Genomic DNA, 13,451 nt, shown 5'->3' with positions numbered 1-13,451 from the left:
TGTATGGAAGGATAATATAGAATACTGTATCGTATGGAAGGATAATATAGAATACTGTACTGTATGGAAGGATAATATAGAATACTGTACTGTATTGAAGGATAATACAGAATACTGTATCGTATGGAAGGATAATAGAGAATACTGTATCGTATGGAAGGATAATAGAGAATACTGTCATGTTTTTATCATATTTGTGCTGTGGACAGTAAGTTACTACACCTCAGCAATTTTAAAATTGCCTGAAAGGTGAAATTGTAACCTTTCTTGGAGTATGCAGCATTACTAGTTATTGTTCATGGCCCTCTCGTGATAAATAATTACTTTTTGGAGATGACTTAGATTACATTTTCAATTACAGTTAGTTACATTTAAGAGGCACACTATATAAATATAAAGCATGTGGACACCCCTTCAAATTAGTGGATTTGGCTATTTCAGCCACACCCGTTGCTGACAGGTGTATAAAATCGAGCACACAGCCATGCAATCTCCACAGACAAACATTGGCAGTAGAATGGCCTTACTGAAGAGCTCAGTGACTTTCAACGTGTCACTGTCATAGAATGCCACCTTTCCAACAAGTCAGTTCGTCAAATTTCTGGCCTGCTAGAGCTTCCCCGGTCAACTGTAAGTGCTGTTATTGTGAAGTGGAAACGTCTAGGGACAACTACACTTAATCTAAGAGGTGTGTTTTCGTGTAGGCTCACCCTGGCATGACATATTGATAACCGTGTAAATCTCTCTAGGACAAGGTGACTTTTATCAATATGTTTGATAAAAAGTCACCTTGTCCCTAAGAGATTTACATGGTTATCAAAACGTCACGCCAGGGTGAGCCTACATGAAACACAGCCCTTATTTTAAGTGTTTCTAAAATCTCCTGTGGGAAAAATGAATCGTGGAAAAACGATTGGAACCATTTCCCTGTTTGACCGCTAGGTTTTATGGGTATTATGACACCCCCACTATGGGGCTGTATTGTCTCAAGGCTTAAAAAGCCTTCTTTAACCCGTCTCCTCCCCTTCATCTACACCGAATGAAGTGGATTTAACAGGTGACATCAATAAGGGATCATAGCTTTCACCTGGATTCACACCTGGTCAGTTATGGAAAGAGCAGGTGTTCTTAATGTTTTGTACAGTCAGTGTAATTTGGCGGTTAGGTTTTCATTTTGGTTCAGGTTTAGATAGGCCTAAGAACATGCACAGAATGTGAATGTCACGAGAGAATCCCCTCTTTACAGCTCCCTCTACTGCTCACATATGAGGCTAACTGAATGAGAAAATGCCCACGCTCACACAAGTACCCGCACTTACACACACACACAATGTTATGGCATATAGCCTACCTCATGCACATCATTTTTAGCAGAGGAAATACATCTCCAATCATACAGGGAGATGTTTGCCACTGGAATGGGCTTCAGCAACGTCATCAAAGATGAATTCTTGTCACTCCATTGAATCGTTTCTCAGGTCAGCAGGATTTCTTGCACAGCATGACAGTCTTCTGGCACACATACCATGTTGCTCTATGTACACATGAATATGCTTTCTTAAATCCTACTGTAAGCTCCTATTGGATATGACGCTTTCTTAAATCCTACAGTAAACTCCTATTGGACAATTCGCTTTCTTAAATCCAGAAGTAACTCCTATTTGGATATGACGCTTCTTAAAATCCTACAGTAAACATCTCCTATTGAGATGACGCTTTCTTAAATCCTACAGTAAACTCCTATTGGATTGACGCTTTCTTAAATCCTACAGTAACTCCTATTGGATATTACGCTTTCTAAATCCCATCAGCTAAGCTCCTATTGGATATGACGCTTTCTTAAATCCTACAGTAAACTCCTATTGGATATGACGCTTCTTAAATCCTACAGTAAAACTCCTATGGATATGACGCTTTCTTAAATCCTACAGTAAGACTCTATTGGATATGACGCTTTTCTTAAATCCTACAGTAAACTCCTATTGAATATGACGCTTTTCTTTAAATCTAAAGTAAACTCTATTGGATATGACGCTTTCTTAAATCCTACAGTAAACTCCTATTGGATATGACGCTTCTTTTAAATCCACAGTAACTCCTATTGGATATGACGCTTTCTTAAATCCTACAGTAAATCCTATTGGATATGACGCTTTCTTAAACCTACAGTAAACTCCTATTGATATGACGCTTTCTTAAATCCTACAGTAAACTCCTATTGGATATGACGCTTTCTTAAATCCTACAGTAAACTCCTATTGGATATTGACGCCTTTTCTTTAATCCTACAGTAAACTCCTATTGGAATGACGCTTTCTTTAATCCTACAGTAAACTCCTAGGGATATGACGCTTCTTTGAATCCGTACAGTAAACTCCTATTGGATATGACGCTTTCTTAAATCCTACAGTAAACTCCTATTGGATATGACGCTTTCTTAAATCCTAGAGTAAGCTCCTATTGGATATGACGCTTTCTTAAATCCTAGAGTCTGCAGAAGAACTGAACACGACGTATGCCATCATGCAATGTCGTTTATTGAAGGAGAATAAGAATATAGATGCATAATGAAAACTGATATATATATATATATATTAGGCAGAAATATGCATTCCTCTTATTTAGGAAAAAAGTCCTGTCTTCTTTCTGATGCTTTCTGTAGGCTACATGGCAAGCCAAGTGGCAATTCTGAGGCAATTATAGAACTGAATAGGCTATTACATTCTAGCATCAAGACTAGAATAGGCATGGGTAGGAGCGGGCAGCATGCTGTTATGCATAGACAAGAAGATAAGCTGATAATAAACGTGCACAGCATGGCAACAGGCAATGTAACATTCATTTGAAAGAGCACACTATTACGATGGAATTCCTGGAGCGAAGGACTGTTTATTTCTCGACAAACAACGGTTCTCTCGGGTTCCACTCGCTCTGCCTCGCCTTTTACCGGGAACATCTTCCAAGCTCGAAACACAACACCTCTCCATAGCGTCTCCATGGAAACAAAACATCTGAACTCTCCAAATATGGACATGGAAGTGCAACGCAATCGCGTACAGTGCAAATACGTCGTGACGTAAAAAAATACTGCAACTGGCACACTGGTCATGCCTAGATGGGATACCGTTTTTGTCAAATTAACGTCGACAGTTGATTTGTTTTTGCTAACCCGAAACCTAACCAAATTCTCCTAATTTGCTACGTTAATTATCCTAACCGGCTGTCAAAAGAAAATGTTGACTAAAGCAGTATCCCTTCTAGCCTAACCCGGCACGCTTTGTGCTGTGTGCATTTCTATTTTTGCCTTGACGGTGACAATATTGGCAAGAGATTAACGATAATAAATAATTAACGGGATCTTGTTGTTTCGCCATCATTAAATAGTCTGTCCTTGATGACATTCATTTATAAAGTTCAAGACTAGAACAATTAATGAAAAGAGCATTTTGACATAGCTGTAGGCTTTTCAAATGTCTATCATGGTCTATTTTGGTTCAAATATCATTATTCACGACCTAAACAATAGCCTATACATACGAATGTAATGTATTCCATTAAAATAGTAAACAAAAAGATATGTCAATGGTATATTTAAGAAATAATACCTGAGAACCCGGGAATTATTGGTTGACAACTCCCGACAAGGGCTGTTCTGAGGCCYGAGGCGAGGGGCTGGGATACATCCCTTGGATGGAGTTGTCACGRTAATTCCCTTGTTCGAGGACATTATTGCTTTTGTATAACGGTTGTCATCATATTGATAAAAATTATTATTATTTTCACGAGTAAATGATTATTTGTATTCTGAAGTTACTACCCAAACGGTCTGGTCTTAGTTATTTCATTTTATACAAGGGGTGGGTCTAATCCTGAATGCTGATTGGTTAAACCCGCCTTCCAGCCCTTTCCATTCCACAAATTACCACCGGCTAAATCTATGAAGTAAAAATGACTATTTACTCTGTTCAATCTGACTGCGCAATCCACTGTCACATCAGCTCAGGCAGGGCTTGAGCTGTTTAGTTTTCAACAGCGGAGATTTGTATAAACCTTGATGTCTGTCCCTCTGACATTTGCAACATTGTTTCAATATTCAAATTCGATCTCCAGCTGTCCCATAGTAATGAACATTTCGGGATTAGGCAGGCAGCGTTTCTCAACCAAATCATGAAACAGCTGGCATCATTTTTTATGGATATATACAAAGAAATGTAAATTGAAAAAKATAAAACGTAGTTAGTTTGTCTTTCCAGCTTCAGTTGAAGTGATTGTGTTAGCTGTGTTGTTGGCTAGCTCATCTAACCAAGTGTCCAGAGGAGAGAGCACATTTTCTATGCCAGACGAAATCGCCTCATTAGCTCATTTTTATGGACGTATTCAAATAAATGTCACTAAAAAACACCTTAAACAAATTCAGCTACTTTGCTGTTATTCTGGCTGCAGTTTTGGACGTGACTGTAAGTTATTCATAGTTGGCAAGCAAGCAAGCAAGGGACAAGATCGTTGCCAGCCAGTATGGCAATGGAACATTTGGAACGAACGACTGGGTCGCGTCCATAGATACAGAACAAAGAGACTGAACGACTGCGTCAGTCCAAATAGATACAGAAACACAGAGACCTGAACGACTGGGTCGCGTCTGAACGACTGCGTCGAGTCCATAGATACAGAACAAAGAGACTGAACGACTGGGTCGCGTCCATAGATACAGAACAAAGAGACTGAACGACTGGGTCGAGTCCATAGATACAGAACAAAAAGACTGAACGACTGGGTCGCGTCCATAGACTGGGTCGCGTCCATAGATACAGAACAAAGAGACTGAACGACCAGCAGGCTTGGGCGGCAACCCTAGATTTGTGTCGGGACTATATCTTGTGGAAGGATGAATTAGTTTTTAATTAAAATATGTCAATCATTATTTGAATATGTTGTATAAAAGTGATAATGCCCTCAAAGCCGTTGTTTGGAGGATATATTGGCATGGTTTGCCGGCCCTCGGGCCTAACAATAGCCGTGCCAATATATCCTCTCAAACATCGGCTTCTCGGGCATTATCACTTAAAATATTTTGACCCAGTCATTAATTAGAATCGTTCTATTCATTCAACGTTGCTATGCTAAACAAATCATTGGTAGTTAGCTCCAACAATGAGGGGATCAACAACAGTTCTTCTAAGATTCTTAAAATTCCTTGAAGAACCTTAGGGTTGTTGGTATTGAAACAATGCCTCCCAAAGGTTCTTCCAATAACACCATAGGAGGTGGGATTCATCGAGGAACCTCTTTAGTTCTTGGGGGTTCTTGCAGGAAACCTAACTGCCCAACTGAATTTGAGACAACAGAAGCAGGTGCAGGCACTTCACTGAAAAATGTAAAGATCTCCTCAATTTAAAGGTAAGGTTTCTCCCTTTATGATCTAAATTCGTATTGTTTTATGATGATACCATCTATCTTTTCATATGTAAATGGTTGTGTTATTGGACACTTTCTCCCATTTTTTTTTCTAAAAACAGAAAATGGACAAATTTCAATTGAAGTGAGCATGTTTGTGGGGCGACAGGTAGCCTAGTGGTTAGAGTGTAGAGGTAACAGGTAGCCTAGTGGTTAGAGTGTAGAGGTAACAGGTAGCCTAGTGGTTAGAGTGTTGGACTAGTAACTGAAAGGTTGCTAGATCGAATCCCCGAGCTGACAAGGTAAAAGATCTGTAATTCTGCCCCTGAACAAGGCAGTTAACCCACTGTTCCTAGGCCATCATTGAAAATAAGAATTTGTTTTTAACTGACTTGCCTAGTTAAATAAAATAAAAATATTCATTTATTCAAGGCTATAGCTGCATTGGGCGCAGATGACTGCTTACTTATTTGTGTTCGTCTGCAGGTTTACTGATGGGGAGGCACACAAAAGTATGTACAATTGGTATTGGCTTGTCTCATAATGTTATGCAGACCACATGTATCATCTACAGTTCATTTGAATTCATGGTTTCTGTAAAGCCTCAGTCACCGCAGCAGTTTTTCTCCTCCCTTACACTTTTAATGACGATCTCAGAGGCCTCTACACTGAGGACAAGGTATGTGTACCAGAGGCCTCTACACTGAGGACAAGGTATGTGTACCAGAGGCCTCTACACTGCAGGACAAGGTATGTGTACCAGAGGCCCTCACACTGAGGACAAGGTATGTGTACCAAGCCTCTACACTGGGACAAGGTATGTGTTACCAGAGGCCTCTACACTGAGGGACAAGGTATGTGTACCAGAGCCTCTACACTGAGGACAAGGTATGTGTACCAGAGACTCTACACTGGGGACAAGGTATGTGTACCAGAGGCCTCTACACTGAGGACAAGGTATGTGTACCAGAGCCTCTACACTGAGGACAAGGTATGTGTACCAGATGCCTCTACACTGAGGACAAGGTATGTGTACCAGAGGACTCTACACTGGGGACAAGGCATGTGTACCAGAGGACTCTACACTGAGGACAAGGTATGTGTACCAGAGGCCTCTACACTGAGGGACAAGGTATATGTACCAGAGGCCTCTACACTGGGGACAAGGTATGTTGTACCAGAGCCTCTACACTGGGGACAAGGTATGTGTTACCAGAGGCCTCTACACTGGGGACAAGGTATGTGTACCAGAGGCCTCTACACTGAGGACAAGGTATATGTACCAGAGGACTCTACACTGGGGACAAGGTATGTGAAAACCGGTATCAAAAGTGAACAGTTTTGTCATTCACATAATTTTTACCACAAAAAACAATATATGAATACTGTTGTGTGCATCTTTTGATAATAATCTATATAATTATATATTTTTGGTATTCACAGACTTCACCCTCCTTACACCTCTGATGAATATCATAGGAAACCTGTTCGATCACCATGCACGGCAAAATAATTCTGGCGATGGATACGGAGAACATCAACACATTAACATCAACACAGCCAGAGGATAAACCTATTTGACTTGGGGCTTGGAGTTCACCTCATATTTAAAAATAAATTAAACGATGCTTAGCCGCTAAAATCATAATAAACACTGACAACTAAAATATTGTTGTTATTGGTATGCTGATTATTAAAAAGGAACCCCAAAAAGTTATTTGTGGAACCATTAATGGGGGTTCTTTGAAGAACTTATCCGGGTTCCCCCACAATTTAAATTTGAAGAATCCCCTAAAGGATACTCCAGGAACATTTTCTTTTTAGGGCTATAGCAGAGATTCAATGTCGAAGATACAACTTCGTTAAATAATGATTTCATAAATATCCAATGGCCTACATAGGCAACAACTAGTATGGTTGGCCAGTCCGAGCTAACCAAGCTAGTTGGTGATGTTATCAGTGACGTTTCCGTTGATGGCACACGAGTGGAAGACCTGTCCATGGTCCTTGCGCTGGTTAGTGAAAGCCTATGTTTGTCTCTCTTTTGTTGTTGACGTGTTACAGTTTCTATGTTGAAATTATTTGTTTCACGTTAATTATTGGGCTAGCTAGCCTACTGGCACGGGAGAGATCGCGTTTGTAAAATGATACATCGTTGCACATGTCGTAGAGGCAGACGGTAGATTTATACGACTTCCTCAAAGCAAACAATCAATACCCAGGGATCCCAGTTTTATTATTTTATTTGTCTGTGTTCTATTTTTTTTTTTTGCATCTTAACAACAATTAGTCAAAACTTTTTAAGGTAAAAAAATAAACTATGTCATAAAATACATCTTGATAAAATACATGACACTATGTTTTCATGGAAAACCAGAAAGAAATGTCACTTTACAGTAAAATGATGTCCACATTACTCAAACTGTAATTTCACCTGTTAATAAGACACAATCTGATATCAGTATCCTCACAAACCACACTCTAGTTTCACATTTATATTTAAGGATGGGAAAAAAAAGATATAGCACCCCTTTTTAATCAAATTGTAAGATTTTGCATGCATTTAATTTTGATACAAAGGACAACAATAGATATCTTTTTCAAGAGGGTGAACAGCCCTCACAGGTGCACCAATATATATATATATATATATGGAAGATGTTGATACTGTTACAGTCACAGTAACCATTTAATTTGGTGCTAAAGGTTAAATGTTAACAAAACGTCATAACAAGCACAACAAAACATCAGGGGGGGGGGGGGGGGGAGATGAATGGGGGGGGGGGGTAGATGAATATATCAAACTCACGGGCCGTGTTTATCAGACACAGATTAAGCCTAGTCCTGGACTAAAGAAGCAAAGGAGAATCATCATTGAACAACTGCTTTTTAATCGAAGACTAAGGCTTAATCTGTGTGTGGGGAAACCAGCCCTATATGTATATGTTCCACCAGTCCCATAACAGTGTCACAAGGTCAACAGTGTGGGAGAGTTCAGAGTTCATCAAATCAGATCTACCACCAACACCTCCTTTGAGGGCCTCAGAGCTGGAGTTGCAACTCCTGTCCCCGCCAAAGAGTCTATCTCTGAGTAATTCAAACTAAACACAGAGCGGTAACTGCTACAGGTAGGACTGTCACTGGAAGACATCATCGTAGGGGTGCAGAGAGGCTCCAGATTGTTGGACACCGACTTGTACAGAGTCTCCCAGTCTGAGAGGCAGAAGGGGCCCCCGAGGAGGTCGATGTCGGGGACAGACGGGGCGTTCTGAGGGGCCACAGACGTGTTGAGTTCCAGGCTAGGGACCAGATCGTCCAAGTCATCTTGGTCGAAGTTTAGGTCATCCATGGGTTCTTCCTCAGCGCTGGAGCACAGCAGGATGTTGGAGTTACCCAAGATGGCCGACGCAGAGATGGAGATGCTCGAGGGCACCACAACAGTTTCCATGTCCTGAAGCGAAGGAGTGTCGGACACAGTCACTAGTGTTGCATTTCCCTCTGGGAGTTGGAGTTTGTCTTCGTTCTCCAAGATGGAGAGCAGCTGGGGGGAATCCGGAGGGTCCTGGAGCATGCGGTCGATGTCTTCGTCGATGTCTTCGTCGATGTCTTCTTCCACGCTGTTGTCTTCAGCGGCGGCTAGTTTGCAGGCTGGCTGGTGGGCGGAWAGGATCTGTTCCARACTCTCTTTCTCTTTCAGGAGGTGKGCTATCTCTGTCTGCAAGGCTTCTTTGTCCTCTTCAAGCTGATCAGTTTCCTATACGGAGAGAACCACACATTAATCAATTACCATGTTTATGAAATGACAGTTAAAAAAAAAAAGAAGATACATGGTCTAGTAAGAAGTATAGAGAGCATCAATCACTTTGGGTATAAAAAAACACATTGCAAATCCATTCTGCTAAGCATCTCCACATGACMGTTTCACATGAGAACAAGGTGTATTTACGGCTTGCAGGGTGTCGGTGAGCTCTCTCCGTCTGTTGCGGCACTTGGCCGCGGCCACTTTATTCCTCTCTCTCCTGATCTTCCTCCTCTCATCCTCTTCTGATGTAGCCTGGACCAGTCACAACAAAAGAGAACACTAAATGCGTAAGGAATCTTGCCATTGCATCAATTGGCCCTTAAGACTAATTCAATATTTGGCAAAGGGGTAGCCATAAAATAGCCGATACATCTTTTAATGCAGTGTCAGAAAATATACCATGGTTGCTGATTGTAGACTTTCCTTGGCTAGGCTACACATTGAGTGAGTAACAAGCTCGATACTAAACCTATAGAACACTGTGTGTATGCTGCACCATTGGCACAGTCATGTCCAGTCACGTTCACACACACACAGCACACTAGAACATTCAGGACTGCATAGTAAAAAATTATATCGAAATTGTCCATGATATATAACACAGCTTACCTGTTTTTTCCCTTTCTTGTTGGTGGATTGTTCCTTGCTCCCTCCCGCTCTTGAAGATGACTGGGTTGCGCCATGAGCTCTCGTAGGCTTTGCGCCGCTGGAGGGGGAGGRGGGGGAGGCAGATGCTGAGATGACGGTGGTCGGTTGGACCATCCACTGCAGATCCGAGAAGGCTGAGATTGCAGTCACTGTAGGAACAAAGGGAGACTGCCGTGGACAGTCTGTTTCACCGCAGACAGTCTGCAAAAACAACACAAGGAATGTTGAATTGATTAAATCTAATAGACTCCGATGACATGCGTGGTTGACCTTTCCAAAAAGGGCGTGATGTGCATCAACGATGTGGTTATAGCACAATTGATGGTGTATCTATAGCTAATGATGAACTCATTTACAACATCAATAATTAGCGTTTGWTGTCGCGCAATTTTTTATTTTATTTTATGATTCACGGGAAACCCATTGGGCCAGGGTATCGTTCACAAGAGTGACCCTGATCACAGTAACACAACCGTAAAAAAACGACAGTCCATCTCATGTTGCCAATAAAAGCTAAACCAATCATCATCATCATAAATCATCGTCATCACCATCTTCATGATGATCACCATCCTCATCATCTATTGGCATGATGGCATCAGTCAAGTCTTAAATTAKCATTTGGTAAACATGGACCGCTTATACCACTCCAGGAATGTCAGGAATTTGAAGGTGATCAGCCAACAGTCTGACGGTGGCATGTAGGCAGGCCTATATGTTACCTACTCAATAAGGGCTTTTTCAACAAGCCRTAAACATCTGGATAGGCTGTGTGTCGCAGTAACGGAGCTGACACTGGAGTCTACATATTTTCTATCTCGAGCGGTTCACGGTCTAGTAGGCAAATAGGCTGCATATTCAGAATCACTCTGAATTAATATGCAATTAAAAAAAAAAGATAGATATATATATAAATGATTGATCTTGCCACAAACTTAATGTAACACAGACATAATGAACCTTTCCAAATGTACCTCCAACGCAATTCCATGCAGCTTTTTTWTTTTTTCTAATAAGAATCYATTCGTACCTGAGACGTGCTGCTGTCTACTGATGATGCGCTCGTGAGTGAGCTTTGAGACCGCTGACTGCACGCGGGTATGTCTCCGGTAGGCGATGCTAAACTGCTGCTTCTCGTGCTGCTGCTGCTGCTGCTGCTGGACGAGCTCGAGACATTGTAGTTTGGGCTCGAGTCTGGATACATGATGATGTGTATCAATAAAGCATTAAAAACAAAATCACTAATCCTCCTATATTATAGGCTATTATCGACCGTGCTGCTGTTCTATCACCTCTGTGCATCACTTTTTCTAGGTTCTTTCACGTGAATGGTAGTTGGTGCAGATAGTGGAGCGCGCCTCCTTTTATAGTGAGCTGGAATTTTATGAATGAAATCTGTGTGGAGAGAACGTACCATTCCACAAAGAGAGAAGGGTGTTATGGGGTAGAATCAACAGGCTTGTTTTTTTATCAATGGAGCAGCAATATTAACTATACATTTTAACTGAGAGTTGAGAGCAGTCTTAAACTGTTATCCAAATATGAATTAGGCCCACTATTAAAATATGACCAAATGTTTACATATTAAGCACCCCTTTTCAAGAAATGGATAGCTTACATTGTAACCGCCACCAACGTATTAATGATCTACGTCACATCATATAGCAACCTACAGTATGCCGCATTTGCATTCGCGGCACGTTATAGCCTACGTTCCTTTTGTAAAAACATTGTTTCGTAATACACACATGGCCACGTTTCAGATGATATACTGAACACATATGTACCACGCTATATATAGCCTATACCTCTAGGCTGTTCCTATGGAAAACAACATGTCGAATGAAATCGTCTGCCTAACGTATCATTTCATATACACCACCGACCTTAAATGTCCTCCAAAAAACACAGCAATTTTGTGTAGGACACTATCCACACAGAATCTAGCCTTCTAATATTTAATACAAATGTTATGTGTTATAATCATTTTAATAACATTGGTATTGTTGTCGATATCTGAATAACAGGGGGTTTTATGCGTGTTACAGATAGACATCGGTCCATGTTTTAATAGAAAAGACATTGAAAATAGATTTCTTGAGGGTTTGCCACTATACACACCTGCTACAGAGACGTCTCTCTGTAATTATATGTGAGATTATAGCTGTGATTATAATTATTACATAGCCTAAACTTGACAAATACTGCTCAAGCAACAGACTTGTCGCTGCGGCCAGAGAACCAATCAGAGAGGAGACATTTAGGACCATATATGGAGTTTCCGTTCACAGGTCGCCTTGAGTGTTGAGATAAGTAGACCATTCAAACACTCCCTGGAGAAAAACTGATGTAGGCAATGAAATTAATCCGCGTCACTCATTCATTCTATAAAGTCCTAACTTTTTTTTTTTTTTTAGAATAGGCTACATGCATATTATAATGATTCAATCTTATTCTTGCAATTTTATTTCTCAATGAGATGGAATGTATCCTGGAATACGCCTACATTCCAAATCAAATAGTACCCTGTTCCTTATCTAGCCTACACTCTTAGGAAAACAAGGTGCTAACACAATTGGCCCAGCGCTGTCCAGGTTTGGCCGGGGTAGGCCGTCATTGTAAATAATAATTTGTTCTTAACTCACTTGCCTAGTTAAATAAATGGTTAACAATTTTTTTAAATAAAAAGTAGCATAGCCAGAATATGACTGGATCAGTGGTTGCCAAACTGTGGGGTGTGTGGGCCCCCCCCCCCCCCAAATTTTTTCTTCTTCAAAACTCAGCCCAGCTTTCAATTTATTCTTGAAAGTTGTAATAGTTGAATGCACAAGGTGCAATTTAGAAATTGGGTAGTGCATCAATCCTGGAAGGGAGGCCTGAATGAAAAAGTCTGGGAACMCCTGGACTGGATGTTCATTACAATCTCTCTCTAGGCGGAACGCGGCTGCCATGATAAGGACAGTGTGGAGCCGGTACGAGATACGGMTCAGAAAACGTACCTCAATCCAGGGATGGGAGATGGCCGTGTACTCCTAATTATCCCATTATCCCGACTGACAAATCAAGAGAAATACTGCTAGTTTTGAATGATAGATCATTTGTACATTTGTTCATGTCCTTTGCTAGTTAGTGAGTTATCAGCCCAGTTATAGATCATTTGTAGTCAACAATGGGGGTGTGATTGCTTCCTACAAGAGCACGAAACATCTGTATTTCTATACGTCTTTGAAAAGGGAGTCAGGTAAAGAGATTTTTTTTTGTCTTAAAGGAGCAGTGTTGTATTTTGAGACAGGCTTGAATAAGCTAAGTAACCAATAGGCRGAAGGTAGCATAATTTGTCTGATTCTCTGTAATAATGGTATAGGGATAATGATGCAATTTATTTAGTAAAGTGGTTTCTTGCATCAAACAACAGAATTTTCASTCACCTCCTTGTCTGAAGGACAAGTGCATAAACAGGTTATAGGCTGAACGATAGAACAGCTATTTCCATGTTAAAATGTTATGGGATGCATTTTCTCCATTGTTTTTAATGGTAGGCCACTCTGGTAGGCCTACGTTATGATCAAATAGCCACAGTAGCCTACTTGACCACAGTTAAAACTAA

General features: G+C 40.8%; 1 protein-coding gene across 1 annotated transcript; it reads right to left on the bottom strand.

Moving 5' to 3' along the window:
* Positions 1-8,196: 8,196 nt before the first annotated feature.
* Positions 8,197-11,184, bottom strand: LOC112072980 (protein c-Fos-like). Its single transcript, XM_024140348.2, has 4 exons — positions 10,875-11,184; positions 9,806-10,045; positions 9,341-9,448; positions 8,197-9,148 (listed from the first exon to the last, which is right to left on the bottom strand). The coding sequence occupies exons 1-4, from the start codon at positions 11,046-11,048 to the stop codon at positions 8,399-8,401; spliced, it is 1,272 nt and encodes a 423-aa protein (XP_023996116.1). The 5' UTR covers positions 11,049-11,184; the 3' UTR covers positions 8,197-8,398.
* Between the last annotated feature and the right edge of the window lie 2,267 nt (positions 11,185-13,451).

This window comes from Salvelinus sp. IW2-2015, unplaced genomic scaffold, assembly GCF_002910315.2.
Source record: "Salvelinus sp. IW2-2015 unplaced genomic scaffold, ASM291031v2 Un_scaffold2112, whole genome shotgun sequence".
Taxonomy (NCBI): Eukaryota; Metazoa; Chordata; class Actinopteri; order Salmoniformes; family Salmonidae; genus Salvelinus; species Salvelinus sp. IW2-2015.
Note: the sequence above shows the minus strand (reverse complement) of the source record. Positions and strands in the feature narration are given on the sequence as shown.